Genomic DNA, 25,402 nt, shown 5'->3' with positions numbered 1-25,402 from the left:
ATTGAGTTATGTGAAAATAAAATGTCAACCAAGCCATAAAAGCACAATTTGGAATGCACTGCCTGGGAGGTTAATTGAGCTGGAAAATCTTACAACCTTTAAAAAGTACTTGGATAAGCACTTGAAATTTCATAATATTCAAGGTTATGGGCCAAGTGCTGGAAAGTGGGGTGTGTGTAGATTTGTTTGGAGCAGACTTGATGGATCAAAGGGCCTCTTCTGTGCTTTATGATTCATAAGTCATAGAATGAGGCCATTTGACCCATAAGTCTGCTCTACCATTGAAATCATAGTAGATCTGGTTGTTCCTGCATGACTTGGAACTATATTACCTTTCCTTCACTGTCAATGAATCAGAATCCTGGCAGTCCCTTCCTAACAGCAATGTGGGTGTCCTAACACCCCAAGGATTGGAGTGATTCAAAAAGGCAGTTTACCACCACTCTTTCCAATGTAATTAGGAATGGACAAAATGCTAGTCTAGCCAGTGAAGCCTGCATCCCATAGATCAATAACAAAAAAGTCATATTGGCGAATGACTTATGGATCCTGGGACCCAATCTTCAGTATGAGAAACAAGCAATGGGAGAATTTTTTTTTTGGCATATTCTTCTGCTGATGTTAATGAATGCATTCCTGGGATAAAGAGATTGTCTTAAGAGTAATAGTTTTCAGATGGGTCCCTATTCAATGAAGCTTAGAAGAGTGAGAAGTGATCACATGAAATGTAAGATTCTGAAGACACGTAATAGAGTAAATGCTGGAAGAACGATGCCTTTTGCGGGGGATCCTAGAGCAAGAAGGCACAGATTAAAACAAAGGGCTTCTCATTTAAGGTGAAGTAAGAAGGAATTCCTTCTCTAAGGGTTGTTAGTCTTCATAATTCTCTTCCACAGAAAGCAGTGGAGACTAGGGCAATGAATATATTCAAGTTAGACAGATTTCTGATTGCTAAATTATCCAAGGATGATGGAGGCCAGTAGGAAAGTGGACTTAGGCCATAATCAGATCAACTATGATCTTTTGAATGGTGGAGCAGGTTTGCTGGGCTAGATGGTCTACTTGTGCTCCTGTTTTTTATGATCCCATATAAGTGAACCGTGTCCAAAACCACCGGCATTTCTCTTTTCCACGATTTTCTATACTAGTTTAAGATTTAAAATTGTGTGATTCCACCCACTGCGCTGTTTCAAGAAATTGCACACATTTTCTTAAACGCACAAGCACATCAAAAAATGTTATTCATTAAGATGCTAACAAGTGTACACCAGTAAACTTATTACATTTTCCAAGGTATGTTCAGGTGCACTTAAATGCTTATTTTTGGTAATTAATCAGTTGTCACCTTTAGTGAATGGTAACAATAGTTACAAAATTACCACCTCTCAAATATGTGAAACAATGGTGTTTAATTGAAATAAAATACAGTTATCTTCTTTCATGATTGTGCTAGCTCTGAGAAGGTTTTATGTTTGTGATGCTCAAATACTTTATTGGTAAATCGAATTACAATGTAATCAGCATGATTTCAATTATATTTTTGATCATAACTTATTTCTGTCATCAAAAGTGGAAGTTCTACTCCAGATGTAATTCAGTCAACCACATCAATTTTATATACGACATAAACCCCATTCGCAGGCCTCACAGAGTGATGTCTCATGGGGTTTGGTCTTGCGATATTGTAAATTCCTTTCAAGCTCAGGTACTTCTTCCATGTAGCAGTTTTTACAGATTTTTAAAATAAGTCGATCAAGTACTTTCTGCATTTGGGTCTGATTGATGATTGGCTTTCGCTCAAAAGAGTTCCAGCAGTCTCGACATCGTTGTTGGAATGGGCGCAGCAGTACTGTTCCTTTGTGCCTTTTTAGTCGGTAATGAAACAAAACAACGACATGGGCTGAGGACCATGAATTTGAACAGGGACACTCAAACCTATTGAAAAGGAGAAGAGGCTGGTAAATGCTATTGTATGTTGAAATTCCATGCATTGAATTGACAGTTTTTTGAGTATATTTAGGTTGTTTTTGTAATGTTAATTCTTAACTATTGAGTTTTGAATTGGCTTTAATCATATTGTGATTTTGTTACTAAGCAGAACTGCCAAGAACATTCACCATGTCTGTATCTTGTAGAGTGCTCAGATATTGGTTTTCTATTACGATGATGACTTGATAGTGCAGGATATGTTTGCGTACATTGGAATCATCAATATATTAATTTTACTGTGTAGGTCAAACATTCCTTGGTTAGAATCCAGTTCCATGACTCTGATGCAATAGGATCATGGAGCTGGAAGCAAATAGCAAAGGGTCTCTTATTCTGACCCCTGTACCGTTGTGATCATATGTTTATTTAGAAGATACGAGGCAAGGTTACAAATGATTTATCAATGGCAGGGGGAGGCATTGAGATGTTAGGCACCAAATCTGGCATTCAGTATCCCAGAAGAAAATGCTTCAGTCTGCCTGAAATGTCACTTTGAAATTGTCAGAGAGAGAAATCTGTCTTAAACTGAATTAACTCAATTGAATTATCTATTTCAAGAAAAACGGATACCTAATAAACACAATCTGCCAATTATAGAATCATAGAGATGTACAGCACGGAAACAGATCCTTCGGTCCAACCCGTCCATGCCGACCAGATATCCCAACCCAATCTAGTCCCACCTGCCAGCACCCGGCCCATACCACTCCAAACCCTTCCTATTCAGATACCCATCCAAATGCCTCTTAAATGTTGCAATTGTATCAGCCTCCACCACTCCCTCTGGCAGCTCACTCCATACAAGTACTACCCTCTGCGTAAAAAAGTTGCCCCTTAAATCTCTTTTATATCTTTCCCCTCTCACCCTAAACCTATGCCCTCTAGTTCTGGACTCCCTGACCCCAGGGAAAAGACTTTGTCTATTTATCCTTCCATGCCCCTCATAATTTTGTAAACCTCTATAAGGTCACCCCTCAGCTTCCGATGCTCCATGGATAACAGCCCCAGCCTGTTCAGCCTCCCCCTGTAGCTCAGATCCTCCAACCCTGGCAACATCCTTGTAAATCTTTTCTGAACCCTTTCAAGTTTCACAACATCTTTCCGATAGGAAGGAAATCAGAATTGCATGCAATATTCCAACAGTGGCCTAACCAATGTCCTGTACAGCCGCAACATGACCTCCCAACTCCCGTACTCAATACTCTGACCAATAAAGGAAAGCATACCAAACACCTTCTTCACTATCCTATCTGCCTGTGATTCCACTTTCAAGGAGCTATGAACCTGCAATCCAAGGTCTCTTTGTTCAGCAACACCCCGCCAGGACCTTACCATTAAATGTAAAAGTCCTGCTAAGATTTGCTTTCCCAAAATGCAGCACCTCGCATTTATCTGAACTAAACTTCATCTGCCACTTCTCAGCCCATTGGCCCATCTGGTCCAGATCCTGTTGTAATCTGAGGTAACCCTCTTCGCTGTTCACTACACCTCCAATTTTGGTGTCATCTGCAAACTTACTAACTGTACCTCTTATGCTTGCATCCAAATCATTTATGTAAATAACAAAAAGTAGAGGGCCCAGCACCGATCCTTGTGGCACTCCACCGGTCACAGGCCTCCAGTCTGAAAAACAACCCTCCACCACCACCCTCTGTCTTCTACCTTTGAGCCAGTTCTGTATTCCATGAGATCCAACCTTGCTAATCAGTCTCCCATGGGGAACCTTGTCGAATGCCTTACTGAAGTCCATATAGATCACATCTACTACTCTGCTCTCATCAATCTTCTTTGTTACTTCTTCACAAAACTCAACCAAGTTTGTGAGACATGATTTCCCACGTACAAAGCCACGTTGACTATCCCAAATCAGTCCTTGCCTTTCCAAATACATGTACATCCTATCCCTCAGGATTCCCTCCAACAACTTGCCCACCACCGAGGTCAGGCTCACCAGTCTATAGTTCCTTGGCTTGTCTTTACCGCCCTTCGTAAACAGTGACATCACGTTTGCCAACCTCGAGTCTTCTGGCACCTCACCTGTGACTATCAAAACCCAAACAAGCAGACACAATGCAACCAAAAACTATAGCCACATTAACTTATATCAAAGATAGATCAGCAGTGACTTCCAGACTACTCAGATCCCTTGGTATCATGTAGCTCACAAACCTACCAACACACTTAAACACTGAACCTAAAGGATCCATTTGATACCACTAGCAAACTAACGTTATTTACAAGATACCATGCAAGAATTGTAAAAAAGCACATCAGACAAACTAGAAGGAAACTTGCCACCAGGGTAGATGAACACCAATGGTCACCAAAAGACAAGACTAGTTTCTATCCATACAGACAAAGAAGGACACCACTTTGACTGAGACAAGACACACATCCTAACACAGGCGAAACAAAGACACGCACAAGAATTCTTAGAGGCAGGCATTCTAATTCGAATTCCATCAATAAACACATCGATCTAGATCCCATCTACTTTCCCTTGAGAAAACGAACAGGAAATGACATCACCCACCTTTAGAAACCAAGACCTATAAATAGAGAGGCAGGACATACCGCCAGCACTTTACCGGAGACTCTCACTGATGATGTTACCGAGTATGATGATGGAATGTCTGAAAACAAACCTTCAAGCTCAACGAGCTAACTTGTATGCTTATCATTTGAATTATGCTTGATTACTTATTGAAAGAGACCCCTTGTCTTCCTGTGAATGCCACTTCAGCTTTTCACTGCCATCTACTTTGGCAAGATTGGAAGTCCTGTTCTTCAGTTGGGGACAGAGGGATGGTAATCAGAGCAGCAAGTCAGCATTGGAGTATTTGAGGAGAAGGTCAATGTTAAGTCAAGTAATTCTATTAGGAAGATCAAGCAGGGCTGGCTAAAGTGTATTTACTTAATGCAAGGACTATATCAGGTAAGGCAAGTGAGCTTAGAGCCTGGATTAGTACATGGGACTACAATGGTAAAAACAATGACTGCAGATGCTGGAAACCAGAATCTAGATTAGAGTGGTGCTGGAAAAGCACAGCAGTTCAGGCAGCATCCGAGGAGCAGTAAAATTGACATTTCGGGCAAAAGCCCTTCATCAGGATTACAGGCAGAGAGCCTGAAGGATGGAGAGATAAGTGAGAGGAGGGTGGGAGTGGGGACAAAATAGCATAGAGTGCAATAGGTGAGTGGGGGAGGGGATGAAGGTGATAGGTGGAAAAGAAGATAGGCCGGTAGGACAAGTCATGAGAACAGTGCTGAGCTGGAAGTTTGGAACTGGGGTGAGGTGGGGGAAGGGGAAATGAGGAAACTGTTGAAGTCCACATTGATGCCCTGGGGTTGAAGTATTCCGAGGCGGAAGATGAGGCGTTCTTCCTCCAGGCGTCTGGTGGTGAGGGAGCGGCGGTGAAGGAGGCCCAGGACCTTCATATCCTCAGCAGAGTGGGAGGGGGAGTTGAAATATTGGGCCACAGGGCGGTGTGGTTGATTGGTGCGGGTGTACCAGATATGTTCCGTAAAGCGCTCTGCTAGGAGGCGTCCAGTCTCCCCAGTGTAGAGAAGACCGCATCGGGAGCAACGGATACAATAAAAGATATTGGTGGATGTGCAGGTAAAACTTTGATGGATGTGGAAGGCTCCTTTGGGGCCTTGGATGGAGGTGAGGGAGGAGGTGTGGGCACCTGTTTAAGGAAAAGTCACAGCTACATTAAGAAAGGACTACTTAGAGGGCTCAACCAGTGAGGCCATATGGGTAAAACTGAAGAATAAGAAAGGTGTAATTACTATGATGATGTTAGACTGTAGATCTCCCAACAGCTACCGGGAGATAGAGAGACAGATATGTAAGCAGATCTTGGAAAGATATAAAAACAGCAAATTTGTTGTAGTGAGTGATTTGAACTTCCCAATATTGACTGGGAATCCCTTAGTGCCAGGAGCTTAGATGAGGTAGAATTTGTTAGGTGCAGTCAGGAGGGTTTCTTGAAACAGTATGTAGATAGTCTAATTCGGGAAGAGGTTATACTAGACCTTGTATTGGAGAATGAGTCTGGCCATGTTATCCAAGTTTCAGTGGGGGAGCATTTTGATCATAACTCCTTAAGTTTTAAGATTATTATGGGTAAGGATAAGACTGGTTCTTAGGTGAAAGTGTTAAATTAGGAGACATAATTATAATAGTAATAGGCAGGATCTGGAGAATTTAAATTCCTGGTGGCTATTTGAAGGTAAAACCACATCTGACGTATGGAAATTTTCTAAAGGCTAGTTGATCAAGGTTCAGGACCAGCAGGACCCTGTGAGCATGAAAGATAATGATGGCAAGATTTGGGAGTGCTGGATGATAAAAGATATTGAAAGTTTAGTTAAAAAAAGGAAAAAAAGAAGTATATATGGGTTTTAGGAAATTGAAATCAGACAAGGCTCTTAATGAACATAAAGGGAGTAGAAAGGAACTTAAACAAGGAATTAGGAGGCTAATATGAGCCATGGAATATTCTTGGCAAGTAGAATAAAAAGAATTATAATGTATTTTCTACATATTAAGAGCAAGAGAGAGGCTAGGGAAAAGGTATGTCCACTCAAGGACAAAGAAGGGAATTTATGCGTGAAGCCAGAGGTCGAGGACCATAATGAGTACTTTGCATTGGTATTCTCCAAGGAGAAGAACATGGACAATGGTAAGGTTAGGGAGGGGTGTATTGATATTTTGGGGCATGTTGATAATAAGAGAGAGGGTGTCTTAAAAACATTAAGGTAGGCAAGTCCCCAGGTTTTGATGGGATCTATTCCAGGATACTGAAGGAGGCAAGGGAGGAGATTGTTGGGGCCTTGACAGAGATCTTTGTTTCTTCTTTAGCCACAGGTAAGGTCCCAGAAGACTGGAGAATAGCCAATGTTATTCCTTTGTTAAGTAGGGCAATAGGATAATCCAGGAAATTATAGGCAGGTGAGCCTTACATCAGTGGTAGGGAAACTACTGGAGAAGATTCCAAATGTATTTATTTTCATTTGGAAAAGAATGGACTTATTTGGGACAGTCAGCATGACATTTTGTGGAGGAGGTCTAATTTCACAAATTTGAGTTTTTTTGAAGACGTGCCGAAGGTGATGGATGATGGTATGCAGTGGATGTAGTGAACATGGAGTTTGATAAAACATTTGACAAGTGCCCCGTAGTAGGCTGTTCCAAAAGATTAAATCACATGGGATTGACCATGAGTTGGTAATTTGGGTATAATAGTGATTTGGTCATAAAAGACAGCAAGTAATTGTGGAGGGGTATTTTTCTGACAGGAAGTTTATGACCAGTGGTGTTTTACAAGAATTAGTGCTGGCATCTCTATTTTTTGTATTTTATATAAATGATATGGATGAAAAAGTAGATGGCCATTTTAATACGTTTGTAAATGATATGAAAATGGTAGAATTGTGGATAGTGAGGAAGGTTGTCAAAGGATATAGCAGGATATAGGTCAGTTCGAAAGTTGGGCAGAAAAATAACAATGGAGTTTAATCCAGGCAATTTTGATATGATGCATTTTGGAGGTCAAATGCAAGAGGAGAATATAGAGTAAATGACAGGTCCCTAAGGATATACAGAGGGATATTGGGGTGCAAATTCATAGCTCCCTAAACGTGGTAACACAAGTGGATAAGGTGCTAAAAAAGGTGTACAGCATGGTTGCCTTCATCAGTCAGGGCACTGAGTGTAAAAGTTAGCCAGTCTATAAGACTTGCAGCTCTATAAGACTTTGGTTCAGCCACATTTGGAGTACTATGTGCAGTTCTAGTCACCACACTATGGGTAGGATGTGGAATCTTTGGAGAGAGCATATGAGAAATTTACCAGGATGATGCTTGGATTGGAGAGTATTGGCTATAAGGAGAGATTAGACAAACTGGGATTGTTTTCACTAGAGTGTTGGAGGCTAAGGATAGACCTGATAGAAATATACAAAATTATGAGAGGCATTGATAGGATGGATAGTTGGAGTCTTTTTAGGTGAAAATATAGTTTAAGGCAAGTGGAGAAAAGTATAAAAGATATTTGCAAGAAAAGGTTTTACACAGACGGTGGTAGGTGCCTGGAATGTGCTGGCAGAGGATGTAGTAGAAGCAGATATGATAGCAGCATTTAAGAGGCATGCAGACATTCACATGAACAGGCAGGGAATAGAGGGGTGTGCAGGCAGATGGGATTAGTTTAGAATGGCACCATGGTTAGCACAGACAGGGTGGGTCAAATGGCCTGTCCCAATGCTGTACTGTGTTCTATGTTCTTAGAATGGATGGAGGAGACCTTCCGAGTGAAGCAAGCATGGCTGAAAGGTTGAAAAGCAGGTCAGTATCAAGGGATGTCCAGAAAACACAGCTTCATTGTTGCAAACAAGTCAGCGAGCTTCTCTTCTCTGACAGTGTGTGATAAACCTCAGTCCCCTTTGGGCGCCAGGAAATCAGGAGGTGTAGAAAATGATATAGATGCTGTGGAGGGAGAGCCATCATTCTGAAGGAATTGCTGCAGCTCTGTCAGGATTAAGCCATGCAAAATCACTTCTGAATGGTGGAGTGAAACATGCATGTTCCTAGCTGCAAAAGTACACAAGCTTCTTGTAGCTGAGATCTTGTTGAGGTGTACAAAGTGAGATGGAAGAGATGTTGGAAGCATTGAAGACACACTTTGAAGCCTTATTAATGCTACAGATAGCATCACCATCAGAGCTCAAAGAGAAAATGATACTGTCAGTATGTGACTACATTGATCCATCTAGCCAAATCCTGAGAGTTTGGACAACTGAAAAGTTATTTCATCAGATATAGGATTATCTTGAGTATAAGAAATTTTACTGCGAGAGCACAATTGCTGAGAGAGGAGACATTTGCCCTGAAGAAAACTATTGACATAGCAGAAGCTCAGAGTTTGTTAATCATCAGCTGGAGCAGATTAAAGGGGAATAGATGAGGCTTTGTGTTGTGTTTAGAGAAATTCGAGGCCACACAACCACAACATACTGGTAAAAAGGAATAAATATTTGCAGAAGAACCAGAAAAATTGCTAATGCCAGAGGGCTGGATGTAAGTATTATGGAGGACATCACACAAAAGAAAGGAAAACATGTCCAGTCTGGGGAAAGTATTACTCTAATAGCAAGTAGCTGAATCACTTTGCACATCTGAAAACAGAAATTGCTGGAAAAGCTCAGCAGGTCTGTAGAGCAGCATCTGTGGAGATAAATCAGAGTTAATGTTTCAGATCCAGTGACCCTTCCTCAGAACTGCTGGTCGCTGGAAAAAGGGTTTTTTTTAATACAGAAGATAGGGTGAGAGGGGTGAAGGAGAACAGGTGGAGATAGAGCCCAAAGAGAGAGAAGAACAGTTGGACAGATAAAAAAGTGAATAATGATCAGCATAGGAGAATGAATAGCTACTAATGGGAACAATTAGTGGCCACCAATGGGTTGTGTGTAATAGCAGACCTGGTGTGTGGGAGTTGGGGTAAGGACATGGGAGAAGTTGCTTCAAGCCCTACAATTATTGATCTCAATACTGAGTTCAGAAGGCTGTGAAGTTCCCAAGCGGAAAATGAGGTGCTGTTCTTCCAGCTTGCGCTGAGCTGCACTAGACCACCGCAGCAAGCTTGAAGCAGAGATGCTGGTGGGACAGTTTACTCCTTACCTCCACCTCACCCCTCCCTATCTCATGCATAAAGACCAACTTTTTCCTAGCTGCTGTTAATTCTGAGAAAGGATTGTTGAACTCAAAACCTTAACTCTGGTTTCTCTCCACAGATGCTGCTGTATAGACCTGCTGAGCTTTTCTATTTCAGTTTTTGTTTCTGATTTCCAGCATCCACAGCTCTTTCGGGTTTCAGTTTGCACACAGTTACTCTGGCAGAAAAATCATAAAGATGGTTGCTTGAGAGATGTCAGCCAATGATTCTGACAAATTACTTTGAAGTATTTATTAAGTTGACATTACAGGTGGCAGCATGGTGACTCGGGGGTTAGCACTGCTGTCTCACAGCACCAGGGACCCGGGTTCGATTCCAACCTCGGGCGATTGCTTGTGTGGAGTTTGCACATTTTCTCCGTGTCTGCACATTTTCTCCGTGTCTGCATGAATTTCCTCCCACAATCCAAGGATGTGCAGTTTAAGTGAATTGGCCATGGTAAATTGCCCATAGTGTTCAGGGATGTGTAGGTTAGGTGCATTAATCAGGGTAAATATAAGATGTGTTTAGGTGGGTTACTCTTCAGAGGGTCAGTGTGGACTTGTTGGGCCGAAACTGTTCCCACACTGTTGGAATTCTATGAATTCTAGGTCTAAAGGTGATAAATAGTTTATGTCTGTTAAAATGGTGAAGCAGAGCATGAAGTGTCTCTGAAAGTGTCAGATGCACACAGATTCTTTGTGCAACATTATCAGCCTCACAGATCTGCAACATTGCTCAAGGTAATGACCCAAAAATGAAGCCTTTGAAAGTTAGGTTGAGGCTTTAAGATGAAATGATTTTCTTGTCAAGAGGCCAATTGAAATTGAGAGCCCAATTCAATATAAAGTATGAACATCTGGAACTCTCGCAAAATCCACATATCTCAGCTGAAGCAAGACTAACACTTAAACCAATAACCCCAAACATACTAGAAATTATCTGCAATGCTTTGGAGGCCACTAAGCCATTAACTGCCAAATCAATTCAAGATGATGACACAGATGTTTTTGCAGATCTTGAATGTCTTCATGGTGAATATCATCCTGTAGTGGATAAGAGTGTGAGACCAACATAGCATCTGCCGAGAAGAGTTCCATCTGCCTTCAAGTCCAGCCTAAAGGACAAGATGGATGAGTTAGAAAGGAAAGGACTATTTAAGAAAATAACAACTTATACAGAAAAGATTAGCTGCATGATAGCAGTGAAAACTGAAACTATGCATTCAGCAAGAGGAACTCAAATGAAGCTATGAGGAGATCTCAATAACTCATGGCAGCCATAGAAGAAAGTTTGCCACAACTTGCCATGTTAAAGGTCTTTTTACCTTTGATGTGAAGAATAGTTACTGACAAGAAATGCTGAGTGACAGTTATAGTTTTCTAACTGCATTCAGGATGCCATTCATGGGATACACATAGTTATGCATGCTGTTTGGCATTTCTACTGCTCCAGAAAAGAATCAGTAGGTAGAGAAGTCAACCTGAAGAAGGGTTACACCTGAAACGTTGACTTCTCCATCTCCTAATGCTGCCTGGCTTCTTCCAGACTCTTGCTTGTCTACCTTGCATCTGCAGTTTTTTTGTCTCTAACCAGAAAAGAGGCAAGATGAATGAGTTAGAAGAAGCCAGTGGACTTTGCAAGATAATCAGTGAGCTTCCTGGAGTGAAAGCTTTTGTGGCTGATTTGCTAATCTATAAATATAGAGACACAATGGAAAACACTACCATAGTTAACAATGATGTAGAGGTGCTGGATTTGGACTGGGGTGGACACAGTTAAAAATCACACAACACCAGGTTATAGTCCAACAGGTTTATTTGGAAGTATGAGCTTTCAGAGTGCTGCTCCTTCAGGCTTCCTAATAAACCTGTTGGACTATAACCTGGTGTTGTGTGATTTTTAACTTTGTTCACAATCATAATCAGTGTGACTGGTAAAGAGAACTCACTTGATGAACCTCAAGCTAAAACAAAAAGATGTAATTTAAGATGCTTGAAGCCATTCATTTAGGTCATATAGAAACAGCAAAAAGACCTGCTCCTCGGATGCTGCCTGACCTGTTGCACTTTTCCAACACCACATTCTCGACTCTGATCTCCAGCATCTGCAGTCCCCACTTTCTACAAGCAAAGAGACTTTGCCCAGATACTGACAAGTTGAGAACTGTGTAGCAGAGATGTTGTGATCAACAGATGTGAAAACAATGCAACAATTTATTGAATTCATTAACTAGTTAAAATTTATGCTTAATTTACCAGCAGTGTGAATTTCCGTGCAAACTCACTGCTAAAGGTGTGCAGTGTTATTGAGGCACAAAACAAGAAGCAGCTTTCATTAGAATCAAATAACTAGTAACACCAATGTCACTGCTGAGTGTTATGATCCTAAATCAAACTGTCACCTTTATGTTATGATGTGGGTGTTATGGATGAGATCACTAAATTATGTTGCACTTTGGCTAGGGACCAGTAAACATTTATACTTTAAAGTGGATGAAGGTGAGATCCAGGTGACTTACTAAAAAATTAGGCCACAAGATTTCACAGGATTGAACAGCTACCAATCCTTTACAAAACACTAATGTGATGTACAATGTGTCTATGATTTATTTCTGACACCCAGAATTAACATATGGTAAACATAAACAAAATATTGTAATTGAATAATTCATATTAAATAGCAAGTACGATCATGATAGATTCCACAAATTTCTCAGCAGTTCTTCCCACAAGTTAATGATTCACTGGATCATCAGATTTCATTAAACTTCACAAGGAATAACAATTCTTCATTTTTGCTAATATGATCTTGAAATTCCTTCTTAAGAGCTGCTCAAATATGGATTGCCTCACCAAATGCCCTTGTTCTGATTGATCACCCTTCTGTCAAGAGTTCATCCACCCTTGGATTCCAAAACTACACTCCACTACTCATTCACAGACATAACACCAGGCTTTCACTGATAGCTAGCTTCACCAAGCTAAAACTTTCTTGTCCTTCTCTCTGAGCCCTGAACTTGTTCAGTTGTATGAAGTAAATATAGCTTGTGAGTCTTTCAACACCCACTTTCTTAGTTATACTGAAGTATTAATCTTTACAGGCTCCTTTCAAGCATCTCATAGATTTCCCTAAGACATCCCATTTCCTCAGCTTCCTAGGGATTCTTCTGAGTTCATATTCTGACTCTAAGCTGCCTTATAATTCTAGGAGTTAAACCTGAATTTGTTCAAACAACTTCGACCTATCCAACTGAACTTGACTCCTAACTCCTCACTAAGTACCCCGAGACAGAATCTGTAGTTCAGCTGCCTTCCCAGCTAATGCCACGTTCCTAAAATGGACTGTTCTGTCTGCTAACTGTTCAATGCTTCTAGGTCTTCTGAGCACATATTGCACAAAACTATTCAATTGCTTTATGACCTTTTTGAGCACACAGTGTGAAGCGTTCAGTAGCACAAGGTAGCAGCTATTCTCTCTAAAATTGAGTCTCTATCTCCTTCACACTTTTACGAATTTTATTCCCCTCAAGTAATCTTGCAACTTGGCTCCAGTGACTCCTGATCTGTCCTGAGTGATCCATTAAAAACCTTGCAATAAGACCCTGCACTATTGCTGGGTAAAATTGAATGTTGCCAACTAACAATTCATTTAGAACTGTGTGCTCTAAATGTTACATTTCACAGAGAACACTGACTTGCTCGTGTAATTACCACTTTAACGTTTTGGACTGTGAATATAAAAATTGGAAAAGGTCCAGCTTGAGACCGAGACCGTGAAGAAGATGTAACAGTGTTGTTTTTTTACAAAAGGTTAAGTGACTAGAATCCATTGTATCTATGAGTTGACCTCATGCTCCATGGGTATGTGTTCAAGGCAGTATAGCCAGAGACAGACTTTTGATGGGGTTTTGTTTCATCCAATGTCTGATGTGTGTGCATTCAGGAGTACTCAGCATAGTAACAACTTCTTGATTGGCTCCTGGGTGAAAACAACAGTTTGTGTTCAGCCAATAAACCATAAACATCTAACCTACGAAGCAGAAAATGTCTCTCTCCCTCATCCTTTCTCTGCATGCAGAAGTAAACGAACACTCGCAATAGTTACACACTGCAAATTCCCTTGAAAGTAAAAAGGGAATAAACATTTTTAGATGTACTGAAAGAGTACATCCTTGAACCATGAATGAAAAGTTGAACGGTAGTGCATTCACAGTCTTGTGTCCTCCTCAATGGATTCCAAGGAACCAAGAGGGAACTGAAGGAAACATCTTATAGACACCCATAATCGGGACTGGGCCAGAACTCTGCTTCACTAACCTTTTTGTTTTTTTTGTTCCTTCCCCAACCATGATATTTACAGAACACAGAACAGTTCAGCACAGGAACAGCCTTTGGCGCACTATGCCTGTGCCAAAATGATGCCATTCTAAACTAATCATATCTACCTGCATATGGTCTGTATCCCTCTATTCCCTGCCTGTTCATATGTCCAAGTACCTGTTAAATGTTGCTATCGTATTTGCTTCTACCACCTCCCTGGCAATATGTTCCAGTCACTGACTAGTCTCTGTGTAAAACAACTTCCCTTGCAAATCTTCATTAGACATTCCTCCACTCACCTTAAACCTATGCCCCTCATAATTGACATTTCCAACCAAGGGAAAAGACTCTGAGTATCCAGCCTATCCATGCCTCTCATAATTTTATATACATCTATCAGATCGCCCCTCAGCATCCAATGCTCTAATGAAAATAATACAAGTTTGTATATCCTCTCCTTATAGGTAATATAGTACAATATAGTCAACATCATTGTGATAAATGTCTTTTGTACCCTCTCCAGAGGTTGCCCATCCTTTCTATAGTGTGATTATAACCATGGAGACATATAGCATGGAAACAGATCCTTTGGTGCAATTAGTCCGTGCCAATCATATCCCCAATCTAAACTAGTCCTACTTGCCTGTGTTTGGCTCATATTTTTCTAACCCTTTTCTATTCATGTAATTATCCAAATGTCTTTTAAATGTTGTAACTGTACCTGCATCCTCCATTTCCTCAGGCAGTTCATTCCACACACAAACCACTCTCTATGTAAAAAAGTTGCCCCTCGTGTCCTTTTTAAAACTTTCTCTTCTCACCTTAAAAAGATGTCCCCTAATTTTGAACTCCTCCACCCTATGGAAAAGACCATTGTTATTCACCTTATCTATCCGGATGTGGGTTTGCTTGCTGAACTGGAAGGTTCATTTTTCAGACATTTCGTCACCATACTTGGTAACATCTTCAGCGAGCTCCAGACGAAGCACTGCTGATGGTTCCTGCTTTCTATTTATATGTTTGGGTTTCTTTGGGTTCATGATGTCATTTCCTGCGGTGATGTCATTTCCTGTTCTTTTTCTCAGGGGGTGGTAAATGGGGTCCAAGTCAATGTGTTTGTTGATAGAGTTCCAGTTGGAATGCCATTCTTCTAGGAATTCTCGTGTGTGTCTCTGTTTGGCTAGTCCTAGGATAGATGTGTTATCCCAGTCGAAGTGGTGTCCTTCCTTATCTGTATGTAAGGATACTAGTGAGAAAGGGCCATGTCATTTTGTGGCTAGTTGATGTTCATATATCCTGGTAGTTAGTTTTCTGCCTGTTTGTCCAATGTAGTGTTTGTTACAGTTTTTGCATGGTATTTTGTAAATGACACTAATTTTGCTTGTTGTCTGTATAGGGTCTTTCAAGTTCATTCACTGCTGTTTCAGTGTGTTGGTGGGTTTGTGTGCTACCATGATGCCAAGGGGTCTGAGTAGTCTGGCAGTCATTTCCAAGATGACTTTGATTAGATTAGATTACTTACAGTGTGGAAACAGGCCCTTCAGCCCAACAAATGGGCGGCACGGTGGCACAGTGGTTAGCACTGCTGCCTCACAGCGCCAGAGACCAGGGTTCAATTCCTGCCTCAGGCAACTGATTGTGTGGACCTGCTGAAGCGCAACCCACCCAGACCCATTCCCCTACATTTACCCCTTTACCTACCACTATGGGCAATTTAGCATTGTCAATTCACCTAACCTGCACATTTTTGGACTATGGGAGGAAACCGGAGCACCCGGAGGAAACCCACGCAGACACTGGGAGAATGTGCAAATTCCTGAGTCGGGAATTGAACCCGGGTCTCTGGCACTGTGAGGCAGCAGTGCTAACCACTGTGCTACCCACAAACAGATTTCTGGAACAGGCCCCAGTGAGATTGTGACCCCTGGTTTACAAGACCAGTGCTCTAACCCCTGAGCTATGGATTTTAAGAAAGGCATAGAGTCATAGAGATGCACAGCATGGAAACAGATCTTTCAGACTAACTCATCCATGCCTACCAAATATCCCAACCCAATCTAGTTTCACCTGCCAGCACCTGGCCCATATCCCTCCAAATCCTTCCTATTCATATACCCATCCAGATGCCTTTTTAAATGTTGCAATTGTACTAGCCTCCAACACTTCCTCTGGATTAGAGTGGTGCTGGAAAAGCACAGCAGTTCAGGCAGCATCCGAGGAGCAGGAAGATCGATGTTTCGGGCAAAGCCCTTCATCAGGAATAGAGGCAGATTGCCTGCAGAGTGGAGAGATAAATAGGGGGGGGGGGTGGCGGGCGGAGAAAGTACCATAGAGCACAATAGGTGAATGGGATGGGGGATGAAGGTGACAGATCAGAGAGGAGGGTGGAGTGGATAGGTGAAAAGGAAGATAGGCAGGTAGGACAGGTTATGGGGACAGTGCTGAGCTGGAAGTTTGGAACTGGGAATGAGGTGGGAGAAGGGGAAATGAGGAAACTGGTGAAGTCCACAATGATGCCCAGGGGTTGAAGTGTTCCGAGATGGAAGATGAAGCGTTCTTCTTCCAGGTGTTGGGTGGCAAGGGAGCGGCGGGGAAGGAGGCCCAGGACTTCCATGTCCTCGGCAGAGTGGGAGGGGGAGTTGAAATGTTGGGCCACAGGGCGGTGTGGTTGATTGGTGTGGGTGTCCCAGAGATGTTCCCTAAAGCACTCTGCTAGGAGGCGCCCAGTCTCCCCAATGTATAAGAGACCGCATCGGGAGCAACGGATACAATAAAAGATATTGGTGGATGTGCAGGTAAAACTTTGATGAATGTGGAAGGCTCCTTTCGGGCCTTGGATGAAGGTGAGGGAGGAGGTATGGGTGCAGGTTTTGCAATTCTTGCGGTGGCAAGGAAAGGTGCCAGGATGGGAGGGTGGGTTGTTAGGGGGGCGTGGACCTGACCAGGTAGTCACGGAGGGAATGGTCTTTGCGGAAGGTGGAAAGGGGTGGGGAGGGAAATATATCCCTGGTGGTGGGGTCTGTTTGGAGGTGGCGAAAATGTCGGTGGATGATTTGGTTTATGCGAAGGTTGGTAGGATGGAAGGTAAGCACCAGGGGGTTCTGTCCTTGTTACGGTTGGTGGGGTGGGATCTGAGGGTGGAGGTGCGAGATGTGGACGAGATGCCTTGGAGGGCATCTTTAACCATGTGGGAAGGGAAATTGCGGTTTCTAAAGAAGGAGGCCATCTGGTGTGTTCTGTGGTGGAACTGGTCCTCCTGGGAGCAGATATGGTGGAAGCGGAGGAATTGGGAATATGGGATGGCATTTTTGCAGGAGGTATAGCGGGAAGAAGTGCAATCCAGGTAGCTGTGGGAGTCGGTGGGTTTGTGAAAAATGTCGGTGTCAAGTCGGTCGTCATTAATGGAGATGGAGAGGTCCAGGAAAGGGAGGGAGATGTCAGAGATGATCCAGGTAAATTTAAGGTCAGGGTGGAATGTATTGGTGAAGTTGATGAATTGCTCAACCTCCTCGCGGGAGCACGAGGTGGCGCCAATGCAGTCATCAATGTAGCGGAGGAAGAGGTGGGGAGTGGTGCCGGTGTAACTACGGAAGATGGACTGTTCTACGTAGCCAATAAAGAGACCAGCATAGCTGGGGCCCATATGGGTGCCCATGGCTATCCCTTTGCTCTGGAGGAAGTGAGAGGATTCAAAGGAGAAATTGTTAAGGGTGAGGACCAGTTCAGCCAAACAAATGAGAGTGTCAGTGGAAGGGTACTGTTGGGAACGTCGGGAGAGGAAGAAACGGAGGGCTTGGAGGGCCTGGTCATGGTGAATGGAGTGTAGAGGGATCTAAATTAAACTCCTTCTGTCACTTCCTCTGGCAGCCCATTCCACACATGCACCACCATCTGTGTGAAAAAGTTGCCCCTTAGGTCTATTTTATATCTTTCCCCTCTCAGCCTAAACCTAAGCCCTTTGGTTCTGGACTCCCCCATTCCTGGAAAAGACCTTGTCTATTTACCCTATCCATGCCCCTCATGACTTTATACACCTCTATAAGGTCACTCCTCAGCCTTTGATGCTCCAGGGAAAACAGTCCTAGCCTATTTCACCTCTCCCTATAACTCAAACCTCCAACCTCGGTAACAGCCTTGTAAATCTTTTCTGAGCACTTTCAAGTTTCACAACATCCTTCCGATAGGAAGGAGACCAGAATTGCATGCAATATTCTAAAAGTGGCCTAACCAATGTCATGTACAGCTGCAACATGACCTCCCAACTCCTGTACTCAATACTCTGACCAATAAAGCAAAGCATACCAAATGCCTTATTCACTATCCTATCTACCTGCAATTCTACTTTCAAGGAGCTATGTACCTGCACTCCAAGGTTCAGCAACACTCCCTAGGACCTTACCAATAAGTGTATAAGTCCTGCTAAGATTTGCTTTCCCAACATGCAGCATCTCGCATTTATCTAAATTAAACTCCATCTGCCACGCCCATTGGCCCATCTGATTAAGATCCCATTGTTATCTGAGGTAACCTTCTTCGCTGTCCACTACACCCCCAATTCTGGTGTCAATACAAGAATTTAGATTATAGAGATTTATAATTTAGTAATGTTCGTTTTCTGCCATTGGTTTAAAAACAATCTGTTGGCAATAAATTGCTCTCTTTTATAAAGTTCAGAATCTGTTGGGTTTCTCTTTTATCTTGGGTTTGTTGCTCGGGTAAGCTGGGAACTTTGATCAATTTATTTCACAACTCCAGAAATGGTGGGGCTTGATTTTCAGTGCACTACACCAATGAGTCGTGACACTCAGTACAAAAGAAATCTGTATACAGTAGTACTCAAGGATTTAATTGGAGACTACGGTGAGGAACAATGTCAATGATGATGAAATCACTTCACAGTATAATGTCAGCAAGACAGGTCCTGGATCAAACACAGAAAATTGCTGGAAAAGTTCAGCAGGTCTGGCAGCATCTGTGAAGAACAATCAGAATTAACGTTTCAGCTCCAGTGACATAGAACATAGAACATTACATTGCAGCCCTTCGGCCCTCGATGTTGCATCAATCTGTGGATCCTATCTGAAGTCCATCCAACCTACAGCATTCCATTTTTGTCCATATTCGTATCCAATGAACATTTAAATGCCCTTAAAGTTGGTGAATCTACTGCTGTTGCAGGCAGTGCGTTGCACGCCCCTACTATTTTCTGAGTTAAGAAACTATCTCTGACATCTGTCCTATATCCATCACCCCTCAATTTAAAGCTATGTCTCCTCGTGCTGGCCATCACCAACCAAGGAAAAAGGCTCTCACTGTCCAACCTATCTAACCCTCTAATGATCTTATATGTCTCAATTAAGTCACCTCTCCTTCTCTCTAATGAAAATAGCCTCAAATCCATCAGCCTTTCATCATAAGACCTTCTCTCCAGACCACGCAACATCCTAGTAAATCTCCTCTGAACCCTTTCCAAAGATCCCACATCCTTCCTGTAATGCAGTGACCAGAACTGTACACAATACTCCAAATGTGGCTGCACCAGACCTTTGTACAGCTGCAGCATGATCTCATGGTTCTGAAACACAATCCCTCTATCAATGAAAGCTAACACACCGTATGCCTTCTTAATAACCCTATCAACCTGGGTGGCAACTTTCAAGGATCTATGTACCTGGCTGCTGAGATCTCTCCGCTCATCTACACTACCAAGAATCATACCATTAGCCCAGTACTCTGCATTCCTTCCAAAGTGAATCACCTGACACCCTTTCATATTAAACTCCATTTGCCACTTCTCAGCCCAGCTCTGCAGCCTTTCTATGTCTGTCTGTAACCTACAACATCTTTCAACACAATCCACAACTCTACCTACCTTCAGGTCATCCGCAAAATAATTAACCCATCCTTCTATGCCCTCATCCAGCTCATTTATAAGTATGACAAACAACAGCAGACCAAAACAGATCCTTGCGGTATCCCACTAGTAACTGAACTCCAGGATGAATACTTCCCATCAACAACGACCCTCTGTCTTCTTTCAACTAGCCAATTTCTGATCCAAACCACTAAATCACCCTCAATCCCATGCGTCTATATTTTGTGCAATAGCCTACTGTGGGGAACCTTATCAAATGCCTTACTGAAATCCATATAAACATCAACTGCTTTACCTTCATCTATCTGTTTGTCACCTTCTCAAAGAACTCAATAAGTTTTGTGAGGCTCAAAACCGCATTGACTATCCCTAATCAACTTATTCCTTTCTAGATGATTATAAATCCTATTTCTTATAAGCCTCTCCAACACTTTACCCACAACTGAAGTAAGACTGTCAGGTTTACAATTTCCAGGATTATCTCTACTCCCCTTCTTAAACAAGGGAACAACATTTGCTATCCTCCAGTCTTCTGGCACTATTCCTGCAGACAATGATGACCAAAGTTCAAAGCAAAAGGCTCGGCAATCTCCTCCCTGGCTTCCCCGAGAACCCTAGGATAAATCCCATCTGGCCCAGGGGCTTATCTATTTTTACACTTTCCAGAATTGCTAACCCCTCCTCCTTATGCACGTCAATCCCATCTAGTCTCAGCATTCTCCTCGACCATTCTATTGTGAAATACTGACGAAAAGTATTCATTTGTCGCTTCCCCTATCTCCTTTGACTCCACACACAACCTCCCACTACCATCCTTGATTGGCCCTAATCTTACTCTATTCATTCTTTTATTCCTGATATACCTATAGAAAACCTTAGAGATTTCCTTGATCCTATCTGCCAACAACTTCTGATTAAGGATGATCAGCTATGATCATATTAAATGGTGGTGCAGGCTCGAAGGGCAGAATGGCCTACTCCTGCATCTATTGTCTATTCTCATGTCCCCTCCTGGCTATTCTTAGCTCTCTCTTTAGGACCTTTCCTCAGAACTAGTCAATCTAGTCAAAAGATGCCCAGGATAAGGTGAAATTCCAACTTGTAACTCTGGATTAGCCAATCTCATTCCAACTTGTCATCTGACCACACCAACAAATTTGGAGCTGTGTTAGCCCATGCCACAGCATGGAATCATGGGCAAGCTATCATTTGATATCATCATATATATCTCTATGCTAAACCCTGCAAGTATAGCTGAAAAATCTGTTGAATGCCTGGCTGCTCACCTTTCTAAGCTGAAATTGCAAAGACCAAAGAGATTCTGCAGAAGTTTGCACTGCTGAATAAAAGTACAGAAAGCATGTTTGACTGCATTGATGATGTGGCAGACTGTGTCGCACTCATCTGAAGAAAACATGCCAAGTGGGAAAGGATAAATACATTTTCCCCACAGGTATCTTCCAGACCTTTTCAGTGCCTTTTACTGCGTAAGATCCAGCAATTATAAATAGTGAGCAGATTGAAAAATAAATAATTTTCTCAAATATTTACAGTGTCCCTTTTTTTTGACATAGAACGTATTTGTCAGCAAAACAGAGTTGCATAGGGACCTTCTTGATGATCTTGAGGCTCCACATAACAAAGGTTTGTGGGTGCACGTGCTGCAATTCAATTTATTGTAATTTTATTATACCTTAATTGAAGTTTAATTGTTTGTTTACAGGTGGTAACTGGGCCCACCATTTATCTTACATCGAACAGGTTTCTGGTGTCTAAGTTGTATACTTGATCTTCAAATAAATAATCTCTTACCTGCCAAATGATGATGTTGTATAAACTTTCCAACCTCCTTCTCTTTGCAATGGAGTTAAATTTGCATCAAGTTTATAATTGAAATTTAATGTCCACCTGTCTGTGTATTGCAGTTCACCCACACATCTAGAGAATGTGTCAATCCAAGGATTTGTTCTTTGCATTCGTGCCATTTTTCTAATGTTATATGATTAAAAAAAAGTTGTGTGAACACATAACATGCTTAAGCAAAATGCAGTGCTTAAATTAACCAATCCCGCACTCTCAGTAGACAGCTGAAACCAAGAGGGACCTTGGTCAGAGCAGTGTAGCCATAGAGCTTTTTGTCATTTATTTGAAACATACGCAGTACAAGTGTAGCTCCATGACTGAGGCAGAGGATGAATATATCCAAATATCATGAAATACATCTTACTGATTTTATTTTATAAAGGACTAATGGATTATCAAGGGAATAAAGGACAGGAGAATTGAAAGTCTTTGGCAGTGCCATTTCTCTGGCATCTTGGGCAATTTAGCATGGCTAATCCATCTAACCTGCACACCTTTGGACTATGGGCGGAAACTGAAGGATCCGAAGGAAACCCACACAGTAATGGGGAGAATGTGCAAACTCCACACAGCAGTAGCCCGAGGGTGGAATCGAACTCACATCCCTGGTTCTGCGAGGCAGTAGTGCTAACCATAGCCACTGTTTCGAATTCACTGGATATCCCTCCTATTCAGTTTTTAATTTGCTCAGTGATTCTGAAGCAATTCCTAATGTTAGAGTAAATAAGAACAAACTGCTAAAAATGGAGCGATTGGGTTTGAATCAGATTTTAAAATCTCAATACTGACTCAAAACCATTCACTTTCAGAATTAACAGCGATGGAACTAAGAGTAGACAGCCATTTCAGTACCAGGTGGCAGGTTGACAATTTAAATATTTCAATGAGGCTGAAAGTCTCAGATTTAGTCAGTTTTATTGATTTATTTTTCTGTGGCTTCTTTTGTCACACAGCACGTTATTGTGTATAAAAATGATAGAAGTAGGCTCGGTTGTGGCATTCAAAACAAAAATTGGCTGACTTCTTGAAAGGATATAAGGTACAAGATTGTGGAAAGGGAGTGGGATTAATTGGTTATCCACTGATCCCCTGTATCTGGCAGTAAGAAAGTGAGCTGCAAGTAATGCTGGGGAGGATGAAGGTTTATGCAGAGAAATTGGCTGAAATTGGAGAAAATGTATCCCAATTCCCAATGTTCTCTTTGTTGTCAGTATCATTGAATATAAAGGAAAAATGAATACCAATTACTTCCATTGCTTTCTCCTCAAAAAGATGGGGATAGCCACTCAAAGGGTCTCCCTTTGTTGGAATTATTTATCAATTTTCCTATGTAAACATAAAGGAAATGTGGGATGGGCCAGTAGTCAATCTGTATGGGAGAAGTGAAGTAAGAGGGACATAACATTGTTAAAGTGAAGGAAGGGGCTTTTGGATTGGCCTATGACACAATTGTGTTAACTGTATTTGTGGCAATTGAAGTAGAGTCACCTTTAACAAAAGTGCAAAATGCAGATTCGGTTGGAAGCTTTGATTCAAGAGAGTTCTATAAAAGGGGAGCACTGGAGAACCTGATTACAAAATCCTAGAGCAGGGGACAGCAATCATTTTTATCTAAACAGTATTTTTATTATTAAAAAAAACATAGAATGGTGGTCACAAAGAAATGATGGCATTTTCAAACCTAATGCACAGCAAGTTGCCAAGTATTTAGTTCAAATGCAAAATTTTTATGTATTATAAATAAAATACTGCATTGCATTTATGTATCAATTAAAAGAGCTGAAAAATTTAATTCAAGTTGAAATCACTGTCTGTTTTATCACTGAAAACAAAAAATGCTGGAAATTGCAGCTGGTCAGGTAGCATTCATGGAGAGAGAGCAAGCTAGCATTTCGAGTCTAGATGACTCTTCATGAACGCTGAAGGTAGCATCGACTCGAAATGTTAGCTTGCCCTCTCTCTGGATGCTACCTGACCCGCTGTGATTTCCAGCACTTTTTGTTTTCAGGACAGATTCAGCATCTGCAGTAATTTATTCCTATCTGAGATATTAATTTTATTGACATTTTTTACATTTTTTTGTTTCTTTTTGAATTGTAGAATATTTATTGTTCAGGTTTGTGTCAATTTGCCTGAATTATGTATAAGCATATTAATTTAATGTAAAACAACGCATTAACATTTTGAATAAATGCATAAACATACGTAACTGAAATAATTCCATAAGACCATAAGACACAGGAGCAGAAATTAGGCCATTCAGCCCATCAAGTCTGCTCCACCATTCAATCATGGCTGATAAGTTTCTCAACCCCATTTTGCTGCTTTCTCTCTGAACCCTTGATTCCTTTGATACTCAAGAGCCTATCTATCTCAGTCTTAAATATACTCAATGAATGATCTGGCCTCCACAGCCTTCTGTTGCAATGAATTCCATAGGTTCGACACTCTCTAGCTGAAGAAGTTCCTCTTTATATCTGTTATAAAAGATCTTTACTCTAAGTCTATGCCCTCGGGTCCTAGTCTGTCTTACCAATGAAAACATCTTCCCAACATCTACTCTGCCCAGTCCATTCAGTGTTCATTTTTTCTGTGTTTTTTACTAATATGTTTTGTAATATGTGGAATTTTATTCCTATAATTTTTGTCAGCAAAGTCATCTTTAAGAAAAACTGCAACTTAAAATGCATAGAATTACAATTTTCACAGCTATACAATTAGTAATAAAAAGCTGCACAGGTGCATAGAAAAAATTATTTTCACAGCTTTGTTATAAATTATAATTGTCAGAAGTTTAAACCCTGTTCCTCAAACCAAAGACATTATCTATAACTATAGTATTGCCATACCATTCAAATAGGTTTACTTACAGTATAATCATATTTTTCAGAAAAGTAATTATTTGAAACCATTAAGTGCAAAAGAATGTTTGTCCACAGTAAAAGACATAGTTCTTATTAGACTTGATTTAATTTTTTTAGCCTTCTCATTATAAGGTAATCTCACTGAAAAAGTTTGAGGACTGCATTTGAGATGAAAGGAGCTGCATGTGCTCCTGGAGCAACGCATTCCAGAACTGGGCTCTTGCAGGTCGGCTGGCATGTACACCCTAGGAATCTGTAGACATTCGATGCAATGAAACAGCACCTCTAAACAGACCGAGGTAAGCCTTTCTGTTTATGCTCAGATAGAGGAATTGAAGTAAGAATCACACATAATCAAATAAATACAATTCCATGGAATAACAGAAGCCTTTACCTTTTTGACAATACGTTTCTCCCCTGCAATAAAACAGCTTGATCAGAAAGCAAATTCTTTTCACTATAGAAAACAGTTAAGTATTTTATTGTGGCAAAGAGTTGTCGACTTTTAGGTATGCAATTCAGTGAGGCGGAGTTTATCAACAACATGATAGGTTTCACTTTTCTTATGTCATTTCCAAGAAATCACATGATTGTAGACTTATTCTAATTTCACTTTTGTGACTCTCTCCTAAGCAATCCTGAAAGATTATAAGAATTTAATTAATACCATCATAGCAAAACTCAATAACATTGGGAATAACCCTAACGTGATCAGCCAGTTGCATTTTAGCACTCTGCACAATTTTACTTTAATTTGATTTCAATATGTGAA

At 41.3% G+C, this 25,402-nt stretch overlaps 1 protein-coding gene across 1 annotated transcript; it reads right to left on the bottom strand.

The window, feature by feature from the left end:
• Positions 1-1,188: 1,188 nt before the first annotated feature.
• On the bottom strand, positions 1,189-25,156 carry LOC122547944 (receptor-transporting protein 3-like). Its single transcript, XM_043686505.2, has 3 exons — positions 25,025-25,156; positions 21,716-21,892; positions 1,189-1,935 (listed from the first exon to the last, which is right to left on the bottom strand). Exons 2-3 carry the CDS (start codon positions 21,886-21,888, stop codon positions 1,614-1,616), a joined length of 495 nt encoding a protein of 164 aa, XP_043542440.1. The 5' UTR covers positions 21,889-21,892; positions 25,025-25,156; the 3' UTR covers positions 1,189-1,613.
• Positions 25,157-25,402: the final 246 nt, after the last annotated feature.

Source organism: Chiloscyllium plagiosum, unplaced genomic scaffold, assembly GCF_037043375.1.
Source record: "Chiloscyllium plagiosum isolate Xiang-an unplaced genomic scaffold, Cpla_swu_hap1 HiC_scaffold_13, whole genome shotgun sequence".
NCBI classification, from domain to species: domain Eukaryota; kingdom Metazoa; phylum Chordata; class Chondrichthyes; order Orectolobiformes; family Hemiscylliidae; genus Chiloscyllium; species Chiloscyllium plagiosum.
This window is presented reverse-complemented; position numbering and strand designations above follow the sequence as displayed.